The sequence below is a fragment of the Lemur catta genome, chromosome 13, assembly GCF_020740605.2.
Source record: "Lemur catta isolate mLemCat1 chromosome 13, mLemCat1.pri, whole genome shotgun sequence".
NCBI lineage: Eukaryota > Metazoa > Chordata > Mammalia > Primates > Lemuridae > Lemur > Lemur catta.
Genome location: NC_059140.1, coordinates 24,360,120 through 24,387,926, shown reverse-complemented (window position 1 = coordinate 24,387,926; position 27,807 = coordinate 24,360,120). Strand labels below are relative to the sequence as shown.

General features: G+C 35.1%; 1 protein-coding gene across 2 annotated transcripts; it reads left to right on the top strand.

Annotated features, from left to right (window-relative positions):
• The first annotated feature begins 847 nt into the window (after nt 1–847).
• Nucleotides 848–27,807, top strand: GPR180 (G protein-coupled receptor 180). 2 transcript variants are annotated; one of them, XM_045567055.1, is made up of 9 exons: nt 848–1,305; nt 3,775–3,933; nt 10,446–10,646; nt 16,819–16,999; nt 17,142–17,191; nt 19,831–19,988; nt 22,422–22,613; nt 24,467–24,544; nt 25,517–27,807. In XM_045567055.1, the coding sequence occupies exons 1-9, from the start codon at nt 1,161–1,163 to the stop codon at nt 25,673–25,675; spliced, it is 1,323 nt and encodes a 440-aa protein (XP_045423011.1). In that variant the 5' UTR covers nt 848–1,160; the 3' UTR covers nt 25,676–27,807. The 2 variants fall into 2 exon arrangements, with proteins under 2 accessions (XP_045423011.1, XP_045423012.1); XM_045567056.1 differs by lacking the exon at nt 848–1,305 and adding an exon at nt 1,470–1,512 and having other exon boundaries at nt 3,800–3,933.

Sequence of the window (27,807 nt, the reverse complement as noted above, 5' to 3'; positions counted from 1 at the left end):
GGTTTGAGCAAGCCTTCTTAAAGGGCCTTGGGAAAGAGGAGCAAAGTAAGAAAAGGAAGGTGAGGTGAAGGTTGAGGGGTAGAATAAGCAGTATTTCAGCCAGAGGGATCTGCCGACATACAGGCCTAAAGGTGAGAACTTGGAGTGTTCAGCCAACTGACAGTGGTAAAGATGGAGATGAGAAGTTAAGAAATGGAAATGGGAGAGACTTGAGAGCCTTATTCTACAGAGTTTGGGTTGTGTGCTAAAAGCCTTCCAGAGCCTTCGAAGGAAAGTGATGTAGTCAAATTGCTTGTCCTAAAGCTTTCTGTGGCTCTAGGGTAGAGATGAACTGTGGTCAATTAGAATTAAGAAAAGACTGGAGGCAGGTCTTGCCGTGGGCCAAGAAAATGATGGCCTGCATGGCGTTGTGCCTCTGGCTTCCCCCCAGCACCAGAAGAGGGGCCAACCCACATTTGTAATTGAATCATTGAATCTATTGACTGTGAGGACGTGGGAAGGAGGGGTCTCGAGAAAGCCCAGCTGGCTGGCCTGTTGGGTGATATAATTCAAGAAGACAGGGAACCTAGGAGGGAAAAATCGGTTGGAGGTGTCAAGAGAAGTCATGGGTTAAACTTTGGACATGCAAATTTAAATGATTTTGAGACATTGAAGTGGACATGTCCGGTAGGTTATACAGGTACTGAGTTAGAAAAGCTGAGTAAGCCCATGGTTCTTGCTTTGAGGGAGTTCTCCTCTCTTGACCAGAAATGGCCCCGTCGTGTGTTTCTTAGTTTTTCCCGAATCCCACGTTTTTCAAAGGCCCCACGGACACGTGCCTGTGTGTCTGCGCATGCGCAATGTCATGAGGCGACAAGCAGCGAGATAATTTTTCCGTAAACTGAAGCAGCACCCCCCTGATCCTTCATAAAAAGAATAAGAAAAGGGCAGGAACTAGCCAAAATGCAGGGGAATGATGGGGCACTTGGGTCTGTACGTCCCGCCCACTTCGGCCTCTCATTGGTGAATATCCTCGGGTCGTGGCGGAGGAGCCCGCTTCATTGGCTCTCAGTCTCCTGGGGGCGGGTCCGCGGTGCCGACCCCGCCCCCCAGCTGCCGACGTGGGGCCGGCAGTGCGGGCGGATAGGGACCCGGGTGACCACCCGAAGGGTGAGGCGGGGATGGGGGGGCTGCGGCTGCTGGCGGTGGCCCTGACGTGCTGCTGGTGGCCGCAGGGCGGCCAGGCTAAGACCCTGCGGGGCAGCTTCAGCAGCGCCGCGGCCCGAGACGCTCAGGGCCAGAGCATCGGCCACTTCGAGTTCCACGGTAGGTCTGGGGACGGGGAAAGGGATGAAGGCGCGCGGGCCCCTTCTGCCGGCCGGCCCCGGGCCGCTCCTCCCCGCCTCCCGGGAAAGGCTTGGAGCCGGCGGCGCCCGGCCCCGCCCCGCCACGTTGGGCAAGGCCGGCGACTTCACCGGCCTCACTTCTGCGTTGCCGCAGCCCTCTCCCCCCAGCATCTGCCCGGAACCGTGGGTGCGTTTATTGCAGCATCCTCTTGCGATTGGTGATCGTATTCTGCGCCTGAAAGCCCATTTCCACAGCCCCCACTCTCCCCATACAAATATACAAATAACTGGTCTGCTGCGTCTTTCAAGATCCTTCCCCCAAAGCACGTTTGCTCCCTCCTGTCTGGGCCAGATTACCTACACTGAGGTACCGTAGTTTCGTGTGAATTTAAGTTCAGGAACTTAGATTCCCTGTTTCATTTTGTTTTTAAGATAAATTTGATAAAAACCTACTTGGAGCAGAGGGCTTTTGGAAACCAAGTAAAACATCCGGTAATATAGTTGTCATTACTGGCAGTTCGGTTACTTGGCCACCAGTGCAGTAATTTACTAGACCATGAGGCCTAGAATGAAGTTGGTGGAAATGCGTGTAAGTAGTGACCTGGAAGCTTCTGAAAGCAGAGCTGCATTTGTTCTTACCTTTTGTTCTCCCTCAAAAATAAATAATTATTCCTTCAGTGAATGAATTTACAGTGTATTCTAATTTGGTCTCATTTATTTATATTGTCAAAATTTAAATGTTTTTCTTGGTGCATCCTCTTGGTATTCTTAATTTGATTAGTACTAGATTTCAAATAATGATTTGCCTTGATAAGGTTAGGATCTTTGCTTTATACAGTCTTTAATATTAGAAGATGCGCCTCTGAAGATCAGAATATTGGCCTAGAAAGGTTTCCTAGGAGAAGATGATATAAACTGGAAGATATTTTGGTGTGGAAAACGAGTTTAAAGTTTTGGGAAATTACAGAATTGACGGTATAAAGGAAGGGGAACCTGATTTTTTTTTTTTTTTAAATCTGAAGTTTTTAAGATAGCTGAGAAAAAGAGTATAACCGAGTTTTTCAAAATCTAATGCGGACCATCCCTTGGATGAATGAAGAAGAAACACTAGAAACATTTTTATTATTATTTTTGGGTCAAATTTTCAGTTTCTTAACTGGCTATAACCATACTTTCAGTACAGACAGTGATAGTACTGTCACTACAATAAATGGCACAATCTGGACAATGGTGGAAGATCTGGGATGTGTGGAAGCTGTGACATACTCATGGTCATCAGGGAGACTTAGACAACCTGCTAGTTCATGATTACCTGGTAAACATACAGGAGAAACATGTACTAAGTCCAGATTTCTCAAAACAGATCGGGGAAGGGTGCTTTAAGTACATTCATTTTCTCTCTTTCTGTTATATGTATATGTTTTACATATATATAAAAACACACACTGGTACATACACAAATATATTTACATAATATTTACTTACCAAATATATTTACATAATATTTACTTACCAATTTTCAGTGAATTTCACTTCTGTAAAATAATAATACCAAAACTATGCTGAAATAATGACCTCTAGCTAAGAATGCAATTTAAGGTGTTAATAGGGTATTAGAGTCACTTTTAAGACTTGATAATTTATAATATAATCAATTTATGTAAGAAACTTTGATGTGTACTATACCTTTAAATTTATTTACAGTGTTTAATCAAAGTGAAAATTACAGTAACAAAATAAAAAAAATCCAGGAGAATAGAAGATCTTAAAATAAAAAATGAAAAACAGTCTCCTGCTTCACCTCTCCCCACCGAGAATCCCTTTCCCTGGGGGCAGCTACTTTGCCATTTCTCTTCTGGGCCTTAAATGTAGTTGGTGGGTGTAGCCAGGCTTGTTCTATATGAATCTTACAACATATATTGTTCTGAAAGTTCTTTTGTAAAAGTCACAGATGTCAAATTTTGTTTCAGCTGTAAAATGTCTACCCCAGAACACATTTATTGAAAATTTCTTGCTATTGCTATGCTTATTTTTTATATTAAAAGTATAATTTAATATTAACAGCTATGTTGTATTAAAAAACAAAACAAACTTTGGCAGGAAATTTCTATAGATTACGAACAAATATAAAAGACATGGAGTGATTGTAAATAAAATGAGACAATTTTATTACAATGAAAGTCAAAAAAACTCAGATTCTATTTATTCAGTGAGATGTTATCAGTTATCATGTGGATTGTAAGGAAACACCACACATTAATTTGAACAATCTCTTCAACTTGCATCTGAATGTGATGTTCATTCTTATGTGACTTACCTAGTTAAATGACATTTAAGAAAAATTGTGTTTTTTAAATTTCCATTTTGGTAAGTATAGGTGTTGAATTGTACTGTGGTCTCAGTTTCATACAAGACCAAACTAGCTGATACTTTTTGTTTTAATGTCAAGGTGACCATGCTCTTCTGTGTGTCAGAATCAACAACATAGCAGTAGCTGTCGGAAAAGAAGCTAAACTCTACCTATTCCAAGCCCAGGAATGGCTAAAACTGCAGGAGAGCAGTCAAGCTTATAGCTGTAGTGAAAAATTATCCAAAGCTCAGTTGACAAGTGAGTATATCCTTTTTTCTTTGATCATTAGATACGTTTTTTTTCCTCCTTATTGTTGAAGTATTGTATAGCATATACATACCAAGATGTTTCAAGGCAGCATACATCACATTGTAATGACACTTTGTCTAGTACATTTTAAGGTGAATTTTAAGGAAACGATTTCCTTGTTTAAAAGCTAGAATGCCTTTTCACCACTTTATCATTCACATTTTTTGGAAAAATATCCAGATAATTTATAAAAGAGTCCTTTCCTTCACTCAGACTCTTTTTTTTCTTTCTTTTTTTTTTTGAGACAGAGTCTTGCTCTGTTGCCTGGGCTAGAGTGCCATGGCATCAGCCTAGCTCACAGCAACCTCCAACTCCTGGGATCAAGCAATTCTCCTGCCTCAGCCTCCTGAGTAGTTGGGACTACACGTGCACACCACCACACCCAGCTAATTTTTTCTATTTTTAGTTGCCCAGCTAATTTTTTTTCTATTTTTAGTTGAGATGGGGGTCTCCCTTTTGCTCAGGTAGGTCATGAACTCCTGACCTCAAGCGATCCTCCCACCTCAGCCTCTCAGAGTGCTAGGATCACAGGCATGAGCCACCGTGCCTAGCCCATTCAGACTCTTAAGAGTTTGTATAATTCATGCCAATATTCAGATATGTTTTAACCTAGTGGCAGCATGGAGTGAATGATAACATATGTTGAATGCTTGTTATCTGCCAGCACTAAGCTAAACACTAAAAATGTATTATCTCAGTTAATTGTATAACTTAGCTCAAGTGAAGCTGTTTTATAGCATGTCATTGGAACATGAGACTTAGTCATGTGACAAAATGTGTCACTTGGGGACGTACCAGTGCCACGTCATTCAGAAACCTCTGGATTCGCCTCTAGAGAGGCTCTATTTTTTTTATTCCTAGTCTGGTGGCTTAAATCCATGATCTCATTCATTCTCATCAATGTTATCCCATGCGTTAGGGTGTTGGCCATCCAGAGTAAGTGCAAATCTTTTGTAATGTAGAAATGAAGAACATGTGCCGTTCTACCCATTTTATCCCTTGGAAGTTAATTGGTTGTAGGCGACATTAGGAATTTGAAGCATCCATGAGAAAAAAATAGGAATTATCCCTCTTCCTTTTTTTCCCTTATTATTCAGAGATTCATCCGTACATAGAACATGGTAGGCTCTTCTTTTAGTCTAGTCGGGTAAAACACTCCCATTTCTAAACATCCAGTCTTGACCTTAGCAGCTGCCTGCTTCCCTCATAATGCAGCTAGCCATAACAGAGGTAAAAGTAGTGGTCCCTAATCCTTGCTACTCATTGCGGAGATCTTATATCCAGATTTGTGAGATGACATTGACAGTATGCTGAAGAGGTTCTGAATAATTGGATTCGATGTCAAAGAGACAGTTACATAAAGTTATTTACTTCAACCCTGAATTTCAGAACTTATCTGGGAAATTTGTGCAAATGCTCATTATTAGTTATCTTGTCCTTTCTATACCAATTTGCTTATCTTAGTGTTACACACATATATAAAAACTCATGTCCTTCAGTTCCCAGTTCTTATAATGTCCAAACTGAACTCAGTGTCTTCTCTATCAAAGCAAGCCTGTTCCTTTTCCACTGTTTCGTGTTTCACAGACTAGCACCACCATCCATCCAGTAAACAAGCAAGAAACCAAGGAGTTTTCTAACACTCCCCTCTTTAACCTTTCTATCCCTTTCCAATCTATTACTAAGTCTTGGGCTTTTACTTCTAAATATCTCTTGAATTCATTTACTTTTCTTCCTCTGTATCCCTACCATGTTATTCCTAGCTGCCATAATCTCCTGACTGCTATTTCAACAGTCTCCTACCTGGCCACTCTACAGCCACACTGGTCCCACTTCTGTAACCAGATCTTTCTAAACAGCAGATTTGGTCATGTTACATTCATGTCCTCACCATATCCTTAAAATAATCCAGTGGTTTCCCACTGCTCTTAGGACAAAGACAGGCCTCCTTAACCTGATCAGCGAAGGCGTCATAGACTGGCTGCTGCTTGTCCCTCCAGCTTCATCTCACAGCAGTCCCCTCTCCTCCATCATTTTATTTGTAAAATTTCTTTTCAGTGCTACCCTGCCCTTGACACAGGCTTTTTCTCTTTGGCTTCCCATTTTTGGCTCCTCCCTCGACTAATTTAACACCTTAGTTTTTATAGCCTCTTGCATTCCTGCACAGCACTTCTCATAGTTACCACTTTACATTTTATTTATTTGTTGTAAAATCTATCAGTGAGAACAGTAGGGCTCTTTGGTGTGTTCATTCACTCATGCATTCCCTGAACACTTCATGTACTATGCTAGGCACTGATGATGGATCAGTGACAAAATGCTGGCACTCTATCAGTCCTTAAAGCAAGTGGGGATGACAAATGAATCAGATCAATGTGAATAAATGTGAAATTGCAATTGTGGTAAGTACTATGAGTGTTAATTATATGGTACTATGAGAATGAGAATTTATGATACTCTAATACTTAGTTAAGTATTTACTAAGTATCTGTGGAATGAATAGTCATAGAGCTTAGTGCTTGAGGGCTTTTGGTTGGTAGGTGGTTTACTTTTTGTGTTTGGCACATTAAAGACTTTTTTCTGTCTCCGGTGAAAACTTATCAGTCAGTTTAAAGCTTTAAGTTATAAGAATATCAATTTGTTTTCTTGTAGCACATGGTCGATATTATATCATATACTATATACACTTATAAAAACATCATTTTTGTGTCAGTTGTATTCCTGCATTCCCAGAACTTCTGTACATAGGGAGAACTTCTGTACAGTATGGCGCAATGGGAAGGCCACAAAGCAGAGTCACTGCTACTAATTTGTAACAAGATCTTGTTATTTTTGAGCCTCACTTTACTTATCTGTATAAGAAAGTTGGACTAGGTTTCTCTAAAGTTCCTGACAGTCCTAAAATGCTGTGATTCTAATTATAACTCTTTAGGATGGAGTTACTTATATATAGGACTATAACTTAATGAAAACTCTTGCTGTTGTTCTTTTTCCTGTTTTCCCTTCCTCTTCTGTAGTCTATCGAGTGCAGGGATATCCTTTGAAATTATGGAATGGAAGGTATCCGGAAGCAGGAATTTTAGAGGAATGAAGCTTGTTTTGTTAGATTTTGAGGCCTGAAATAAAGTAGTGATTTCTATATATTTTCTATATATTTCACCATTTTTTTTCCCAATAACAAAATCCAAATGTTAAGAACATCTATCTTTAACTTTTATATATTAGTTGTCATTTTTATAGCACATTGTTATTCAGGAGTTTAAGTGCATTGAAACAAAAAGCATGTCCTAAAATTCATGACAGTATAATAGTACCTCTTATTTAAAAATAATTCCTTGCAGGAAGTGCATTTCCTGGCTATTAATGAGACTTTTAAGAATGAATAGTCTTTCTCCTGTTTGGTAATGAACGCATTAACTATGCCTAGCTTCTATGTTAAAACCCCACTGGTGCTATGCACTATGAAAAGACTAGCAGATTTGAAAAATCTCGTGGTGTCAAATGTTGACTTTCCCAAATTAATGTTTGAGAAGTTATTTTTCAATCTTCCTTTGTTCTCTAATGTCATAAAACATATTTTAAAAAAATACTAAAAACTACTTTGTAGGTTTTTAAAGCAAGCAAGCAAGACATTTAAAAGCACTGAAAATGATGAGTTTATGTTTCTACCTAAAAAAATTTAACAAGGAGATTCAGAGTAATTTGCTATCACATTACAGGAGCTAAATATAACATTGGATATAAAACATTTCAGTATTGTCTTTTTGCATCTTATGCATATAATTCCTTTTGTATGTTTGGTATATTTTATAAATCATTTAAAGGTGTTAGTAGTTTACTATTGTGTGTTTTGGTTAACGTCATTTCTTTTTATAATGTGATTGGGCAATTAGCTATTCAACAGCATTCTCTGCAATTCAAGTTTTGTTGATATTTGAGGTACTAATTACACCAGTATAGAATGTGCATGCTGTGCTGTAGTCTTTTGTCTCCAAAACAATGAACACACAGTTTTTGTCAAGAGGCTTGCTCTCCAGGCTTGCTGAAAAAGACAACAAGACAAAAACTAAACGCCGGTATCATTTTATGAAGCATACTTTTGTTTCTGTTTGATGTAAATCCACATAATTTAAAATGAAACATCAAAAGTGTATTGGTGAAAATATAATGGTTAATTTTTATATTGTTTTATCTAAGAGAAAAATTGCAAGTGGTAAAATGGCAACACAGCAGAGCTTTTACATAATGAGGTCCAGATTATGTAATTGCAAGCTGCATATTTAAACAGCCTTATTTCTGAACTATTTATTGATCATATATTAAATTCTTATTAATGATCATCAAATATTTAACAGAAACTAGAGTCTTTGCTACATTTTTCCAGAAACTTAGTAAAAACAGTAAAAAATTAGTATAAATGTCAGCTAATTTACAATAGCCAAAAAAGCAATGCTGTGGTATTGCTAATCAAATCCTACTGAATGAAATTCCCAGTTGAACAGTCCAAGTTCTCAAAATTTAAATCCTGTGTAGATACATCTGTATCTCATTTATAAAAACAACCTCTAAATAACATTTTCCCGACTTTCTATTAGGAAAATTTTCAAACATACAAAAAGGTTGAAAGTATAGTCTAGCTAGCATCTGTGTATCCTCTGTGTAGATTCAATAATTGTTAATATTTTCTTACATTTGCTTTATGTTTGTATGTATATGATTTTTGTTTTTAATTGAACCATATGAAAATAAGCAGATGTCTTGAACAGTTCACCCCTCCATACTTAAGCATACATCTTCTAAGAATGAAGACGTTCATCTGCATAACCACAATATCATTATTACACCTAAGAAAATGAATAATTTCATCATGTCCTCTAAAATCTATTCCATACACAAATCCTCAGTTACCTCAAGAAATATCTTTTATTTATTACAATTCTTTTCTACAGTTGAGAAAAAGATGAAGACTAATTTGTCCTTAAATATTGGCATATTGTGGGGGGAATCTAGAGTTGGGAATTGAGCCCATCATAATCTTATATTTTAAAAATACTCTACTTTGTATAGGATCATATTTTAGGATTTTCATTTACTGTCTCATTTGCTCCTCACAAGAACTCTGAGCTAGACAGGGCAGATATCTCTATTTTGCTATTGAAGAAACAGATTTAGAGAGGTTGTAATTTATTTTCTGAGTCCCAAGGCCAAGACTTGCTCTTCTAACTCTATTACTCTTTTTTATACCTAGAATTTAGACACTTCTCTCCTACAGCCTCATGATAGCCTTAGTCCCTGCCTCTGAGGCCAGGATCATACTTTTAGATCTGGAAGGGATCTTAGACATCATTTTGTGTTTCTCAAGAGAAGGTGTTTATTGGCATTTTAGGAGGAACAGTTCTTTGTTGTGTAACTTTACCTGGTATTGCATGAGGTTTAGCACAAGCCCCCTTCCAAGGATCTAAACAGCTATTGTGACAACAAAACTGTCCCCACACATTTTCAAACGCCCTGGAGGGGAGCAGATTACCCTGGGCTGAGAACGGCTCCTTAGTATAACCACCTTGTTTTAAAGAAAAGAAAAGGAGAATTAACATTTGTTTAGCTTCTACTCTATGACACATACCATCCTAGGTGAATCATATAACTTGGTCCTTGCATCAACACTTCGCTGTAGGTAGTATCTTCCTTTACAGATAAAGAAAGTGAGAGTCATTGGTAATGTAACTTGCTCAAGTCACACAGCAGATAAGTGTTGAAGCCAGGATTCAGACACAGATCTGTGTGATACCAACATTCCTGAGTCTCCCCCACTACCCCACATACTATATCATACTACCTTCTATGGACCTGATCTAGTATAGTAACTTTTATATTCCTGTAATTTCTATTTTTCTGCTTTTAGTACCTTTTTAAAGAATAATCAATCAGAAAAAGATTTTGGAAAATCTTTTGAAAGTATTTGTCAGCTATAGTTTTTAGATATAATGATGTTTTCAGTTGAGTGCTCCATTTTAAATTTAACTCAAATAATTTTCAAAAATGTTGCTGTGATTGTTACATTGTAAATATGCTTAATGCCGTAGCCTGTACACTTAAAAATGGCTAAAATGATAAATTTAGCATTGTATGTATTTTACCACGGTAATTTTTTTTAATGTCATTAACATACTTGGAAACTTTGAAAATATTTAAAATTAAAATTCAAAGTGTTAGTGAAACTATTCTACTCATTTGTGGTGTTTCATAGTAGTACCTTTATAGTGATTTCTTTGGTTAAAAGCATCATTTTTATGTATTTTACAATTTATAGCCCTTATTCCAGTACTACACCAGGGCTTGGATTTCTGAGGCAGTAAGAATTAAGCAAAAGGGTGTTCTAACCTGAAATTGATTATATGACTAAAACAATGAACACATTTGAGAATTTTTCTATGAAAGGTGCTGTTTGTTTCTCTTTAAAGTGGCCATGAACCAGACTGAACATAATCTGACGGTGTCCCAGATTCCTTCTCCACAAACGTGGCATGTGTTTTATGCAGACAAGTATACGTGCAAAGATGACAAGGAAGAATCTCAGGCGGAAGATATCCCATTTGAAATGGTATTACTAAACCCAGATGCTGAAGGGAATCCATTTAATCATTTTGGTGCTGGAGAATCTGGTAAGAATATGTATTTAAATATATTTTAAATACAGGAAAAGATTTATGCACAAATATCTTCATGTACTCTTGGAATATTAAAAATTGAAAACCTGTGTGTCCAAAAGTAGGGAAATAGTTAAGTGAATCTTACAGCATTTTGATAGCCGTAATACTAAGTTAAAAAAAAAAGCAGAATGCTAAATTTTATATTGCATGATTTCAAGTGTATTAAAAAATGTAGAGAATAAAACAGAAGTGCAAAAATTAAAACAGAGGTTGTCTCCATATTCTGGGTGGTAGAGTTGTGTAGTTTTTAATTTCCTCTATACATTCTAGATTTTTTTGTTTTTATGATAACAGCATTATTTTTATACAAAAATGGTAATACATTGAGCAACATAAATTGATAACTCAACAGTTAAGTGGGATTAGAAACTGAACTCCTTTGTATGGCTGACTCTTCATTAGGTTGTTTGAATAGATTTAGGGATTGCCTTTGTTGATGCTTAACAACCATTTAGGGATGATCAGAGTCTATGATGCTTTTTGGAATCAGATTTTTACTCCCATAAAATAGTTCATCAAAATTTTAGGTGACCGTGTCCTACCCTCCTGAAGTGAGATTCCTAACCCCAACAGAAGTGAATGACTTCTTGTGATCATGATAAACATTCTATGAAGTATAACAGATTTGTAAGTTAACACGTCAGAGGATTTGCTGGCCATCTGTCAAAGAAAAGGTTAAGGGTTTACCTCTTCATGAGTTCATTGCCTATTTGAAAAAGCCAATCTGCTTAGAGAAAAATTCAATTCCATTACATCTCATTGGCCATAAAGAGGGGTGGGTGGAGGTGAGGCAGGAGTGAGGCCACATTAGACTGAACTGATTATTTAAAGTTTAAACTTGTCACAGCTAGAAAAGTAACTCAAGGAGAATGTGTTATAGACAGTAGGTCACAAATAACAATGTATTAAGGGATAAACTTTTTTTTATATCCTTTGGTTTGAAAAACTGCATACATAGTGACAGCATGGGGTACTAAATGTTTTTAAAGTAGTATTTAAAAGTTCTTTCTGTGAAGGAAATGACATAGTGTAAGCTATTCAAGTTGTTTTTCAATGCAGATGAATGTAAATTAGTTAAATTTCACTAATGATACCTTGGACCAGTGAAGATCATTGTTGGAAGTTAATTTAGTCCTGCCATTTCCTTAATCTTTATAAAAGATGTTGACATTTTTCTGTATTTTTAAAAGAAATTGGTGGAACACAGGTCTATTGATGGCATTGGATGGATGGTTGTACTAAATTGCTTTTAAGGTCCTTTTTAACCGTAAGACTTCATTATTTCATATAACACTTATTTTTAGGACTAGTCAGGGCTCACCAGGAGGTAATGCTCTGCCGTAGTCCCTGCATGTGCAAACTGCTACCTCTAGAGGAGTCCAGACCTACTAGTCCTCTCCCCTCCTGCCTGCCAGGCCATAGTCCTTTGGCTCAAGAGGTTGTTTTATTGTGTGGCTCCATAAGACTCCTCTGGATCATGATCAGCTTTTTCTTGCCTCCTTATCCAGTCTCCCATTCCTGTCTCCTTCCTCATCCCCTGTTTGGCATGTGAACTTTGACCCCAGGCCATAAATGATCACATTTGTGCCCTGCATGTTGCTTGGGCCACTGAGTGCCAGTCATACCCTGCCTTGTCTTGAACCTTGCCCGTATCTTCTAGTGTTTTCCTCAACATCCTGCGTTGTGGCTAGCTTTTCTTATGGATTCATACTAACCATCTGACTCTTTCTGACCTACCTTTTCCTGATTTTGTGACTGATTTTGATTTGATGCTTACTCTTCTGTCTAAAAGCTGTCTTTTTTATACAAAAATGGGGAAAGTCACATTGGTCATATCGCTGACAATATTTAAACAAGGGGCAAAACCTCACTTTAATTTTATTTGGTTTGATTAAGCATGAGATTCTGTGCAAGGCTAATCTGTGGGGATTAAATTATTAAAAAGTGCCAGAAGTACCCCAAAGTATCAAGCATTGTTACGTGACTGCCTTCATTCCTAAAGATCACATCATTTTATTGACTACTAAAATGCCTAAACGCCTTTGTAATTCTACATTGTAGTATAAATCAGTGGCTTTCAACCCATGATTATGTGTGCATCTGGAGAGGTTTTAAAACAAATCCAGGGGTTCACACACCCAGAGACTCAGTTTTGGTTTGGAGTGGAAGCCAGGCATTAGCAGCTAATCAAAGCTCTGAAGTTGATGCTAATATGTGGAACCACTGGTCTAAAAGTCTGTATTCCACGTTGTTTCAGTAATGTGTTGGTTTTAAAATAGAACCTTAAGAGGGATTCTTCCTATTCTGTAGCCTCAGGTATGGAATTTGTTTCCAGGGAATAATCTTCAATTAGTTCATTTTAGAAACTTCTGCTAGTTAGTCTAATTTTCTGCTCCAAATAGGGAAAATTGATTTGCTATGCTTTTTACTGAGAATTGACTGTTACCATGTATCTGAGAGGTTTGCATTAGAATAACCTGCTGCAAATAGCTGCAATTAATGTTACATGTTATTCTGGTTAAATTTTATAATTTGTTTTCTTTCAAACCAATGATATATTTTATATCTACCAGACTTTACTTAATCCTCTATTATACAGAGTTGGTCTAGATTAAAAAAGCAAACTAAAGCAAGTTGATGCCATTTGAGAAAGTACTAAATAGGAATATAATGCTCTTTGGTAGAATAAAATAAAACTGCTTCTTAAAAGGATTAGAAGCCTTGTTAACTATATTTGTGCTCTTGTTAGAGACCAAAAGAAGTACGAAGAGTCCTGAGAACATTATTATATAAAGACATATAGACTGGTATTCATTGGGATAATATTACAGGCTCTGCCACATCTGCCATCTCACCGTTTTTAAGATTCCAGTAGATAAGTTCATACTTTTGTCCCTTTTTTCCTCTCTGTCCCAAAAGATAATGGGTTGGATCTTCCATTTAGCCCTCATAACATGTTGGAATGTTTTTGGCTTAAAATAACAGAAAACCCTAATGCAAGTTGTATAGACAATGATGAAATGAATCATCTTACACAACAAGAAGTTTCCAGGCTTCCCCAAGGTGGTTTATTTAGAATTTCTCTACCCTGCTATCTCTGACTGTCAGCTTTGTCCTTCAAGTTCAAAGTTATTACAGCTGCAGCAGTTTTGGACATCACATCTCAGTAATGTCAGAATTCAGCATCTCTTAAGGGGAAGGGACTCTTTCCTAAAAGCTCCCTATCTCATTTTATTTGCCAGATCTGGGTCACATGCCTTTGCTACACAACATCATAAGAGAAATATAAATTAAAATGATAGAAAGAAGATATGACACATCAAAGAAATCTGTCAAAAGGGTTAGGTTTACCTCTTAACTGGCAAGGGAATGAGAATTTCTGATTAATTTAGACTAAGCAGGATATATCTTGAGTCACTTGAGGGTGGGAGATTACTGGGGCTCTGGGACAAGGATCATGGATAAGCAGGAGTGTCTGGTCCAGGTGCTGCCCCGTGACCGAAGGCTCTTTCCCCTTACCTTCTTCTCCTCTCCCATCTCCCATCATTTTGCTGGTGCTGAATTCATGGAGTTTGTCTTCTAAGTTTTCTCTCTACTTAATTTTGTCAATGCTTCTTCCTTTAAGTTTGCCTTAAAATCCACACATTTCCTTATAGCATAAATGTTCACCACCTGTTGCGTGCTCATTAAGAGTATTTTTCTTATTTATATATTAAGTTTTAGGTAAGATTTAACACTTAGTTTCCACATATTTTAAAATTAGATTTTAATTTCAAAGTGAACAAACACAAATTGCTTTCTCATGAATACTGATGGCAGAACAAATATAAAATTGGTAGTTGAAGAGAAAAAACAAAGAGACTTTTAGAGACGATTTATTTAAAAGAACACTGAGTGCAGAACCAGCATTTTATCTTTAAAGTTACATTCAAGGTAAGAATCATTTATCTAAAATTCAGTGAACAAAGTGTGGGACAATTGTCTTAGTTCAGTTCACTTAATATATTACCTCAGTGAAATAATTTTTTATTGGTTATAATGTTGGCTTTCTTTTGAAGATACATTTAACCTTGAATAATCCTAAAACATTTTTTTTTGCTGGTAATATATGTCTTGTTTTCAAAAGTCCCTTCCTCCTACATTATTCTGATTCTTCAGTAAATAGTCTGAGGATTTTCTTTTCATGATGGATTTATAATATAATAGAGTCTGAAACTTTATCCTGTAATGGATATTCTATAAAGTATTATAAATAAATAAAACTTTAAATAGAGTGCCATGTTTAATTCCTTAATACTAAGAAGGAAAGATAACAACTAAGATTCAAAACACAGAATGCATAAGGAATTTTACTGACCCACAGTTGTGAATATGTTGAGCATTTGTATTTTCTGTCTTGTTCCAGTACTATAATAATCCTAGGATTATTATGCCATTAATTCTAAAGCTGAAATACTTTTCTACGTAAGGAGTTTAAAAAGAAAGTACGCTCCTTCCATTATTTGGTCTTCCCTTCCACAGTCTAAACATGCTTTTTCACCTGCACTAGAAAAGTGAACTATCAACATTTATAATCGTAGAGCAGGAGAGACACCCAGTGGCTGAAATACTTTTTGCTACTTTTTTTTCCCCTGCTAACCATGCCAAAAACATGATTGAACTATTTATTAACTGTGTCTTCTGGATTGCTTCTCCAAAATTATTTTCCACATAATAGAAATATTCCCTTCTCTGACTGTTAATTAGAGTTTACCCATGTGGGAAACTGGAGCAGGTTCAGTGTTCAACTGGAGTGGAAGTGATTGTAATTTACACTGTTCATTCACAGTCTCAGCGGAAGCAGCTTTATTTACACCACTGTCATGGCACTCCAGTGTTAGATAGAATGTAAAAGCCTTAATATTAGGGACTATCTTGAGCTGTAACCAAGTAAATGTAAGCCATTACACTCAAAGCAAGCCTGCTGCTTTATTATAAACATTTTCTGAAATTTCTAAAAAATGAAAACTCAGAAGATTCCAATTTAATGGAGAAAAAATGATGTTTATCATGAAGTTACATGAAGACTATTGAAAAACTACTAGTAGAGCTGCTATAATAACTGGTACCATCTTTAATATAAAATCTGCACATTCTTACTTTGTTCTTTGCCAACCAGCTGCCTTTGCTTACTCAAACCTTTGATTTTATCATGGCTTAGTTTGACTCCTCTGGCCTGTTCTTATTACGTTAAAACCTTTTAAATCAATTTCTATGGCCTACCTCCTTTCCGTGTTTCATAGTTTGAACTCTCAGAGAGAATATGATTAGTCTAACTTACCTTTGAGTAACATACTTATGTTATTGGCCACTGGGTTGGTAGCCATTTGGTTAGATGTTATAGTTTCAGTAGACTCTGGAGTGGACTCCATAGCATAGGATTTCCTTTTTATTAAATAGCAAGAGCCTCAGAAAGTTTACCTAAGATGGGGGCTCAGGACATGACAGGTATTTTGAAGCTTTGTTCCAATGGAAATTCAAGGTAATAGGACATTCCAGAGCTGTGTTCCCACACGTTAACTATATCAGAATCACCCCTAGGGCTTACTAAGACACAGCTTGCTGGGCTTCACTCACAGAGTTTCTGATTTGATAGACCAGAAACTGAGTGGAGTGGGGCCTAAGAATTTGCATTTATAGCAAGTTCTCTAGGGATACCAGTGGGCCAGAGAGTACACTTGGAGAAGCATTGTCCAGGGATATTTATAATTGCCTGAGTAAATCTATTCCTAAACTTCTTACAAAAGAAATCCACTTTGAGGGTAAAAAGTATATCTAACTGTTTTCAAGTAAAACTGTGATTGTGTGGTGAGTCTTTGGGCTTCCCTGACCACTGTGCTTTCTTACAGATTGATTTTAATTCGTTTGGTTTACACTACCTTCTTATAGTTTAAAATTTTGTCCCAAAGTAGAAAATTGTTTAAGTTTTACCGATTTCCCTTTTTTTCCCTCTTATGAAAGTAAATACTGCGTCTCCAATTAAAAAACAAGTTCTAGAATTATATTGACAGGAAGATTTGAAAGCAACCCAACACTATAACTGGCTTTGTTTTACTGAAGCAAACTCCCTTTCTTCTCTTCACAGGGTTACATGAGTTCTTTTTCCTCCTAGTCCTAGTGTACTTTGTGATTGCTTGCATTTATGCTCAATCATTGTGGCAGGCTATTAAGAAAGGAGGACCCATGCACATGATTTTAAAGGTTCTGACAACTGCATTGCTGTTACAAGCTGGTTCAGCTTTAGCTAATTACATTCATTTCTCCAGGTAACTCAAAACCGCTAAAACTGTGTTCATCATTACATCTAATTAATCCTAATTAGTCCACCAAAATTATGCTTGCTTTGATTATGAACACTTTTTTTCCCATTTGTAATTTACACTAATACTTTCCTCTTCAATTCCTCAGTTACTCCAAAGACGGAATAGGGGTACCGTTTATGGGAAGTTTGGCAGAATGTGAGTATCTTTCTGATTTTCTTTTATAAGTGTAAATTCGCTATCTGCTTCTTATTTGGTTCTGTTTTTATGTTAGTTCAGCTCTATTGAAAACAGGGTTACAGATTTAGTTCCTATATGTACTATTTAGTGTCTTAATAATAAGTAATGTGTGCAATTCTTCATTGTTTTTAGAGCATGTTTACATACATCCTCTCATTTTATCCTCAGTAAAAAGTAGATATGTGCATCCCTATTTTGCAGATAAAGAATCTGGGCTTGGTAACATAAAGCACATTTCCAAATGTCCGTCAGCCATTAAGTGATGGAGCCTAGACTGAGACCCAAATTTTCTGACCCCAAAGCAGGAGTCTTTTCCCGATTGTATTTCCATTTTCTGTTACACTGACTTTTCTCTGGTTATGACCCAAAGCCATAGGGTACCCCTATAAGTACACTTACAATTGAGCTGACCTCACATCTATGTTCATTTATTTACAAGTGGAACTCTTGTGAAATAAGTTTTCAATTAAGCATGTAGGAAAAAGTATTTAAAAGGTCCTGTGATGATGATATTTTAAAGAGAACTTCAGAGGGACATCAAGTCATGTGCCATTCTTAATCCTGGAACACCAAGACTTGCTCTAAAAAGCAGAGTCTGAATATGAAACTATTCTAGGGTTTACTTTTCTCACATTTCTGTATTTCTCTTCTAGTCTCATCAGCCTTTGATAGGGTATTTTGTGTTTATCTCTGTTAATCATCTCAGGACCCACTCATCCTGACCTTGCTGCTTATTTTAAGATTCTAAAACATCAAGAACCTTTTATATTCCTTATGAAAAGGATGTGTACTATTTTAGCTCTTGGGCATGAACAAGAGGAGCTTATCCTTTTTGAGTGTTATCCAGACCTCTGGCTTGTCCCTCTCTTCTCTCTTAGATGACTTTTAGATTTAATAGAGTCATAGAATTATAAGGCTGGACAGAACCTTAGAAATACTTTAGCGTATCCATTTTATAAGAGGAAATTGAGATCCAAAGAGGCAAAACAGAGCCAATTAGTGGCAAAGATGGTACTAAAATCAAGGACTGTTGAATGTTTGTGAATATCTGCTATATAAAATACAGTATTGAAGGCTAAAAGACCCTCTTTTTAAAAAACTGCAAAAAATTGATGTTGCTATTTTTTGGTATTTCTGACAAAAGGTTTGGTTAGTTAAATGATTAAAATTCAAGTCAGAATGGGCTTTTTGTGTGATCAGTATATTTTGCCTATAGTTAGTTATTTTTCAATGATAAATGAGCATGTTCTACCTATCCATTTACAGTATGGATCTGTGCATTACTTAGTACATAAAGAAATTATCCAGAAAATTAGGGTTTTTTTCCTCAGGTATTTGTTTTTGCTACTTAGCAACTTATGTAGGAATATTGCCTTGGCTAATTTGTGTAAGTAACTAAATATATATTTGTAAAATGTTTAATAAAATTAATTGGCATCACAATCATTTAAAATCTATGATGAAAGAAAAGTGTGCTTGATCTGAAAGACCATGACATTTTATATCATTCAAATGTGGTAACAGTTCATTATCAGAATTCAGTATCACCGATATATAAGCATAAATGTAGAGTGGCCAGTTTTAATTTTGATGGCAGAGCAGAGGGAAATCTGTCAAAATATATCTGAAAAGGTATATCATTAATAGGTGTTTGGCTGATAACTTTTAAATATAAATATTATATTCTATAGATAGTTTTATCTGTTTCTGTAAGAATATCCTTATATAAAAGAAGTAAAAATTATAAACATCAAAATTATAGACGGAAATTAGAAGGAAGTTTTATTTTGTTACATTGGGATCACAAATATATTCCAAAATTCACATCAAAATACATTCTGATGAAAAAGTGATAATCTTTTTATTAAATCAATAAATATTAGCTTTTAAAATAAGTATGCATGGAACTTGAAGCATTTATAGATTTTTATTTTCTTGAAGTGCTGACCTGGATACAGGTGGTTTTGTTACATCCTTTTTAAAGTAGCCGTCATTCCATGCAGTGTCAGTGCTGGCCACCTGGTGGCACATCACACTAACACATGGAGCTTCTTTCATTTGTCTTCAGGACTCTGAAACTAAAGCCAACATAACTGGATGTTACAGTGGTTATGCATTTTATTGTGTTGTTTCTTATCAATAATTTTAGAAAATAATCTTCACATTGTAGTTCAGCTATCACGCACACACACACAAACAAATGAAGGTAGTAGTATTCTCTACATTGAAGAAATTATATTTAAAATTTGTTTCTTTTAATATACAATAAGTTATAGACAATAGGATTATGTAGTTAGAAAAGCTAAGAAAAATGGGAGGTTGGACTTAATAGAGATATGATACGGGCATATTTGTATTTTTAAATAGGGGTATTACCATTGTTATAACTAGTTTTATAAATATTTACAAATTTTATGGCAAAATTTTAATTCTTTAGAATTATTATTCTTGAATATCTCTTATTGAATTTCCTCAGCATCACTTTGACAATGCCAATCTTCTTGTGGTTAAAACAAATGATGTCATCTCAATGCAAAAACTACTACACTGTTTGTATGGTGAAAACTTGATTGACTTTGGTTTTCATCTCCCATTAGTTTTTGACATTGCTTCCCAGATTCAGATGTTGTACCTACTATTGAGTCTGTGCATGGGCTGGACAATAGTCAGAATGAAGAAGTCTCAAAGCAGACCTCTCCAATGGGATTCTACCCCTGCATCCACTGGCATTGCAGTATTTATTGTCATGACACAGGTGAGTGTTAACACTCAGTGTTTCTGCTCAGCAATATTCAGAAATGCACACTTGAACACACCTCGTTTCAAAATTGAAACCTGAGACACATGAGGAATTTGTATCATTCTGAAGAGTGAGAGATCAAACAATCTCTTAATCTTCTGGGTGCCAGTATGTGTAGATTGTAAAATTTAATTGTAACTTACCTGAATATGAGCTTCCTATTAGCTTATTTAAGCATAGTATGTTTAATGTTAGGTTAGATTCTCTTTTCCTACTTAACAGTAGCTTTCTTTCATATTTTCTAGCTCATGGTAAGTACGCAACATTGAATGAGTGATTCAGTGAACTTGAGATTTATCCATTGTCAAGAATCCTAAAGGACTGGCTACTTTATACTTACAAGAATTCAAGTTTTATCTGAGATTAATGAAAAGGCAAAATATAGACTAAAAAAGAATGAGATCTTGTTTTGAAAAACAAATCTGCTTTACAAAAACAAATCTGGTCTTTTCTAAAGGCCCTCTATGTCTTTTTTTCTTTTCTTCTTTAGTGGTAGTATTGACATTATTCTAGGATATCCATATGCCTATGTGCAATGGATTTTTAAAAATTAAGAAGAAAGAAAGGTATAAACATAAAAATTTGTACTGAGTTTGTGACCAGCATTAGCTATAGGTGAAAATAAAATACTTACCTGGGCTCTGTAAAGGACATTATAATGTAAGTTTTAATGCATGAAATAAATTGAAAATTTATTAAGGAAGGATGGGGCTGGTGCTTTACTCATCTTTATATCCCTAGTATTTACTTACTACTGTAGGTTCTGAGTGAAGAAGGAGTATTGAGTTTACGTGATTGATTTGGGAAAGAGACTGTATCACAGGTGGTGATACTTAGAAAGGAGCTAGTGCCAGGAAAGGGGCTGATGAGAAGAAATTGAATTGGAAGTGAATCTTAACAGTAAGGTTAGGATTCCACCAACTTATTGTTTTTGATCCAAGACTAATAGTGAATAGTGTTAATATCTGGTTAAATTCTCATTTTTCAATTAATAGCTCTTTTTAAAAATTCAGTTTTGATTATCATTTCAATATAATTTTAATTCATTGTCACAGACAAATATAAATTGAGAATTAAGATTTTGACACTACACTAGAGTTAAGTGAGCATTTATGAGGAACACATTAGACATAGCCCTGATCTTCAACAACAGCCCAGATGAGGCAGAAGAGACAGGCAACCAAAGACTACATAAATAGATATATATTTCACACAGATCACATGTTAGCATATGTATTTGAAAATAGGCGAGTTTGAATATGTAAAAATGTGAATTACGAGATATGATAGTTCTATCTTCTATGTTGCAAAGGTTAAGAAATGTAGGTTAAGGAATCAGGTGGGTATAATTTAGTGGAAAAGAGGAACGACACTTTCCATATAGGGCAACTATTGAGCCCATGAGGAAAATTTCACATGTCAGGATGACAAAGGAGTTTACTTACCTAGAGTGGTGGTAGGAATAAAATTAGGGTACAAAATGTGAGAATGAGGAAAGAAAGAGGTTGCTGGTAAACCTCATAAAACCTAAGAATTGGATGTAATATTGAGTTTTGATCTCTTCTAAAAGTCCTTGAAAGTCACTGTAGACTCAATTCTGAGGGTTGAGTTGACACATGAGTGAAGTGCAGAGAGCTACAAACGTGTGTGATGGTAAAAACAAAAATTTAAATGATTGATGTTCAGTAAAGACAGAAAGAACATGGACACTGATTTCTACTGAAAAGCAATAAACAGAATAGCTTAATGAGGAACTTGTTAAGTTTTTACTACTAAATATTAACAACATGGGAGAAAAGGTCCACAGGCAGATAGGAATGAATGACAGTGCCCTGAGTGCTTATAGTGAACATTAAAAATATGTTCTCCTTTACTCAGGGAAGTTACCACGAAAAAGAGTGAAGTCTGAAATCAACAATTCTGACTTGTTAATTTTGGGATTACATAAGACACCGAAATATTTTAAAGTTACCCTGAGATAGTGGGCTTGAATGCAGAACTGTTTGATTTCTTATGATGGCGTTGAAGGAAGGAGATGGATTTAGAAGAAAGTTTCTGTTTGTTCTCTTAACCTTTTCCATTTATTTTCATCCTGAGAGATGTCTTAATTTGAATCATGATACTAATAGCAATAGCACTTTTTTTTATCTTTGAGTATGATCTTAATAATACTTGATAAAAATACCTTTTGTCTAGCCTTAGGGTATTAGAGCAATGAAAAGACTGTGCCTGTACTTTATTAATTGACAACCTCTGTAGTCCGATGAATCTTAGAACCACTTAGGAATGTTTATATAATATTTAAGGGGATATTTATAAGAGTTTTAAAAAAGTACTTTATCGTAAGTCTGATTTTTTTTTCTCTAAATATAATATTATTTTTTGCAGAGTATTTTGTTACTTTGGGAACAGTTTGAAGATACCAGTCATCATAGCTACCATTCACACCACAACTTAGCAGGGATCCTTCTAATCGTTTTAAGAATTTGCCTCGCATTATCATTAGGCTGTGGACTCTATCAGATCGTCACAGTGGAGAGGAGTACACTCAAGAGGGAGTTCTACATTACATTTGCCAAAGTACGGGTTTGCAAAGAAAGTGGCTTCTTCTGCTTAGCAATGTTGTTCTGGTTTCTTTGGGAAATTAAGAAATAACCACATGCTAACATTTTAAACTTTTATTATGTGCCAGGCACTACTGTAAAGCCTTTATATGCTTCAGTTCATTTAACCTTCACGACTTATATGATGTAGGTATTATGCCCATTTTCCGTGTATATGCTTGCTTCATAATTTCTTATCAATAGGGATTTTACATTTTCCTGTAGCATCAGAATTTTTAAAAATTTTTTTCAATAAGTTAGAATATGGTTTGTATTTCTCAGCATTTATTAATTGGCTGTGAACTATTATTATTCCCAGAGTTATGCAGTGTTCTGAAACAAACTGTGAGGAGCTATCCTTCAACATTAAGGAAATGCAGCCAGCAGGCTTGAGCACATCTGTTTCAGCCAACTTCACTCCTTCCATATGAGACCATGTTCACATTATTTTGCCTTTCTATGTCTATGCTAGTGAGAACTAAAAGCAACTTTGATTTTTTTCCATACCCATTTAATAAAAGAAAAGATCAGAAGAGGAGGTAGAGCAGTAACATTATAGAAACTTCCGTCCCTAGAAGGTTCTGTTTTCCTGTCAGATTGAGAGAATCCATATCCCTTTATCTTAGCAACTCAAACCAGCATTCTGACACATCATGCAGTCAGCCCACACTAGTCCACAGAATTGATGACCTTCTGAGGCGGTTGTGGAAGACGGCCCAATTCCTTCCTTGTTCCTAGCACTGAGCATGGCAGAGCTGCTGCTGCAGCCCTGGAACGAACGTCAGCCTTCTGAGTACCAAACAGACAAGAAAATGCCATTATGATTTTGAATTTTTCACAGGGACAGGAGTGCTTATTGTTTGATAAGTTAGCATGTATTTGAGGTGTGTTTGTATTTGAGGCACCAAATTTTCCTCTTTCATTTCATATTTAAGCAGTACCAAACTTTTTCTTGAGCTTAAAAAAAAAATTATGTTTTAATTCAACTTTTTGAATAGGGTCAAACATCCAGAAGTATTTAAAGAGTAGCAAAAAGTATTTCTTAACTCTCTCCCATCTGCTCAGTCATCAGCAGCACCTCATATAATCGCTGCTATTAGTTCCTAATTTATCCTTCTAGAGAAGGATACATTTTTTAATATACAGTCCTGTATATGTTTCCCTCCATTTTGATATAAATAGTAACATACTAAACACATTGTTCTACATGTTGTTTTTTTCTCTTATATCTTCAATGTATTAATACCAAGCATCTTAACACCTCTTATTTATTCACTTGCTTTTTTATTTCAAATTTAATTTTGGAAAAGAGAATACGTTGCTATGGTTCAAGGAAAAATAGAAAAAGATATTTGAAAAGTATAACATAAACAGTTTCCTTTCCTACCTGCCCCATTCCCCCTCCTCCATCCTACCCTTCAAAGAGGTCACCACTATTAATGTCTTTTGTGTATTCTTACAGAATTTCTTTGTGTATCTACATGAAAAAATGAATGTGCATTCTTATTTTTTTCTTTTTACAGAAATATTACACATTTGTACCTTGCTTTGTCAGTTATTAATTGGTTACTTATATTAATGTACTTCTAGTATATCAAAATGTATACATGTAACAGATTTATAAATATAAGATTATAAATACTCCAAAAAATACTTATTTCGCTAGAAACAAGTGTCACAGCAACAATATATTTATTTCTACATTTTACTGCAAGCTTTACAGGCCAGTTGAGGTTAATCAGGACGTAAATATACTAGTAGTGTTTTTTTGTCTGGTATATTTTGAAAGTAGACCCAGCTGTACTTATTTGACTTATTCATTTGTTTCAGGGCTGTATCTTGTGGTTTTTATGCCATCCAAGTCTTGTATGCATTTCTATCATTTTTAGTGACTACCAAAGAGATAAGGTAAGTAATATACATGCTCAAAATAGTTTTTTTTTTAAATGAAAATGTAGCTTTATTGGGAAAATATTAAAATGGGGGGGCCTATTTATTCAGAAATTTTTTGAGTTCTTTAAAACTTTGAAACAAAATATTAAACCAATAAGTACATAAATTAGAAATTTAAAATATAAAAGAATTTTTAAACATTTAGTTTATATGCAAAATGATGGAAATAGCTTTTGCTCCAATGTTAGCTTATTTTAGAATGCTGTTTTATAAATTAAATTAGAGAATTTATAAAATCTTTGTCAAGAAAAAATGATTAAAAATTTTTGCTACATAATAGTAAAAATCAAGATGGATTTATAAAAATCAATTCAGGTGTTTAACAGACTACAGACTGGCGTGCCACACTCAAGTATGCTGCATTTTGATTGTGTTGATACCTACCTCCTTAGGTGAATAGCTCCATCATTTCCAAGTGGAGTCCTGCCAGGAGCCCTTTACAAGCAATGCAGTATGTGCTTGAACGCACAAATGTTTATTGAGCCTGTGAGGTATTTACAAAGGGTAAATAGATAGAAAGGTAGTCTACAAAAATAGAGAAATGAGAATTTTTGAAAGGGCTTTTAAAGTACCCTTTAAAGTTCAGGTAGGAGTATCCTTTATTCCTATTACTAAATTAGCCAGGAACTTGATTTTTCTTATAACTTACTGAAACTCCTGTCTGTAGTGTGCACACCAATAAGAGAGAATGGTTTAGCAAATTCTTCTTTTGTGTCTTACTTTGGCATCTATAAACTGTTCAAGGAATTTTAGCCTTGAACAATTCCATTTCCTATTGAAATTTTTTTTTTTATAAAATGTACCCATGGTAAAGATGAAAGATAAGAGCACTGTATTTATATAAAAAGCATTTATAGATTGTGATAAATGGAATATAGTTTCTCTGTTCTGCATGCAGTAAAAGCATAACCTTTCTTTTCGTTTCAGGTTATTACAATAGGTGTTATCCTTTGCCAGTCTGTTTCCATGATTATTCTCTACAGACTCTTTCTGTCCCACAGTCTATACTGGGAAGTTTCTTCACTTTCCTCAGTGACACTACCACTGACCATATCATCTGGACACAAAAGTCGCCCTCATTTCTGATACTTGATTTTTATTGAAAGGAAAAGTGAATTGGTTAAAAGAGTGCAATAAGGATCCAAATACAGTGACTTTTTTTTTCATACATTTAGTATGAAAAATTGAACAGCGAAAGCAGAGCATGTTATTTATATAACTGCATTTAAGCAGTACCAGAATTGAAAAAAGGTAATAAGTGAAATGTTTCGAATATACTTAAACAATAAACTTTCAAGAAAGAGTGTTGTTATAAGATAATTGAAGCAATTTCTATACGGAAATAAATGTGAAAAATAATTATATCATATTTTGGTAAAATATTCACCACTTATAATGCCTCATCTTCTATCAATAGCTAACTCAGGTTTGATAATCTTATAAAAAGTAATCAGTTAAATGATTACTTACTTATACATATTAAACTAGTCCAGTTATGAAATCAGTGTAATATACTGATTTTAAAAACTGCTTCTTTTTTATGCTTTAAGGAAAATGCATTTCTTATTTGAGTTTAAAGGAATTGAAACTGAAATTACTTCAGGAAATGAATACAAAATATGTTCACAGTTTAAATGAATATGCTTTTGTTTATTTGTGGGTGGGTTATTCTCCATTTTTTTCTATCACTTTTGGCTCTAGTTCAGGTTTTCGCTTGATTAGCAAAGAGCCTTTGACAAATAGTTTATGAAAAATAAAACTTAGATACATTACACGGATTGTAAGGACAAAGGATTTTAAAATCTGAGCACTTAGGTGAAGGGACAAGCAGGTTTATGTGTTTGAAAAGAAAGAAGGAAAAGGTACTATGTGATATGGTACTAAAATTTTAATCCCGATATAATTCATTTCTCTTACATTGAATCCCCAATCATAATTAAGCCGTATACACAGATTAAATTAACAGAAGCATTTCACATAAATGTTGGTTTCAGTCATCAACTACCCATGAATTACTGCCCAAGGATACTTAATCAGGATTAAATTTTCTATGAATAATTGAAAAACAAAATACTCACTGGATTTGTTATAATCCGTATTGGCACTGGATTCTAAGTAGTTGCCATCTTGAATCCTTTGTAATAAAGCCATATTTTTGTATGTGTGTGATGCCCCAGTATTGAGTGTGCTAGCTAAAAAATATCAAGTGCCTGATTGCTAAAAGGTGGTCCATACCTGCTGAATAAAACGAGTACTTCCATTAATAGTCACTGAGTGGAAATTATTCTGTTGTTGTTTGTCAAGTTATTCAGGTCTTTTCATTTTTACCTCTGGCTTATTTAAAAAATATTTTTTTAATCTACTTACTAGGTTTTTAAGCAAGAAATGGTGCACGATCTGGTAATTAAACTTTTTAATTAAATAGTTAAAATAATGTCACACAACTTAAAAATATCTATGGCTTTGTCTTTGTTTTTTCTTGCACCTAGTCTCATTGGAAATGAATAGTATTCTGCTTCATTTTAAGGGCAAATGTATGTGTTTGTGACTAGCAAAATGGCAAAGTAACAAAGTTCAGCCTGCTCATTAAATCTAATAGTTCCTTGTAAATCATTTAATAGATGAGAGCTACAGGTTAAGACTAGAAAAGTATGAGGTATGTTTTAGGTTTACATGATCTGCTGAGTGGTCATAACCTTTTTCTTTTATCATGTCTCATTAATAGTCCCAGTTATTGTCTGTTGTGTTCAAATGAGGTGCAGTTAATTAAGCTAAAGAAAAAAAAAGAGGTGAAGCCTTCTCATAAATTTTGTGAACTTGCAGCAATGGAAAAGGAATAATCTTTGTGTTATTTTATTCAAAGAACGTAGTAACTGTAATCTACATAGCTGAAGTTTATTACTATGCTTGCTTTTATGAAACTTTAACAGTTTTTTTACTTTAATAATTTTTTAATTTATGGTTGAAATTGGTGATAATTTATTTTATTATTCAAGAGCCATTGTTATATGAAGGAAAACAATTGTTGATAAATGTATAAAACTGCTCTTGATTAGTAACTGAGGGCAAAATTTATAGTTCGTAAGTCATGACACAGTATCCCCTCTTTTTCTCTTTCTGAATGTTTACGTGGAGATTCACACTGAAGATTACAGAAAGATAAGTGTATAATGCAAAATCTAATTAAAGATAAAAACTTTTCTGCTTTTCTTCCTCTA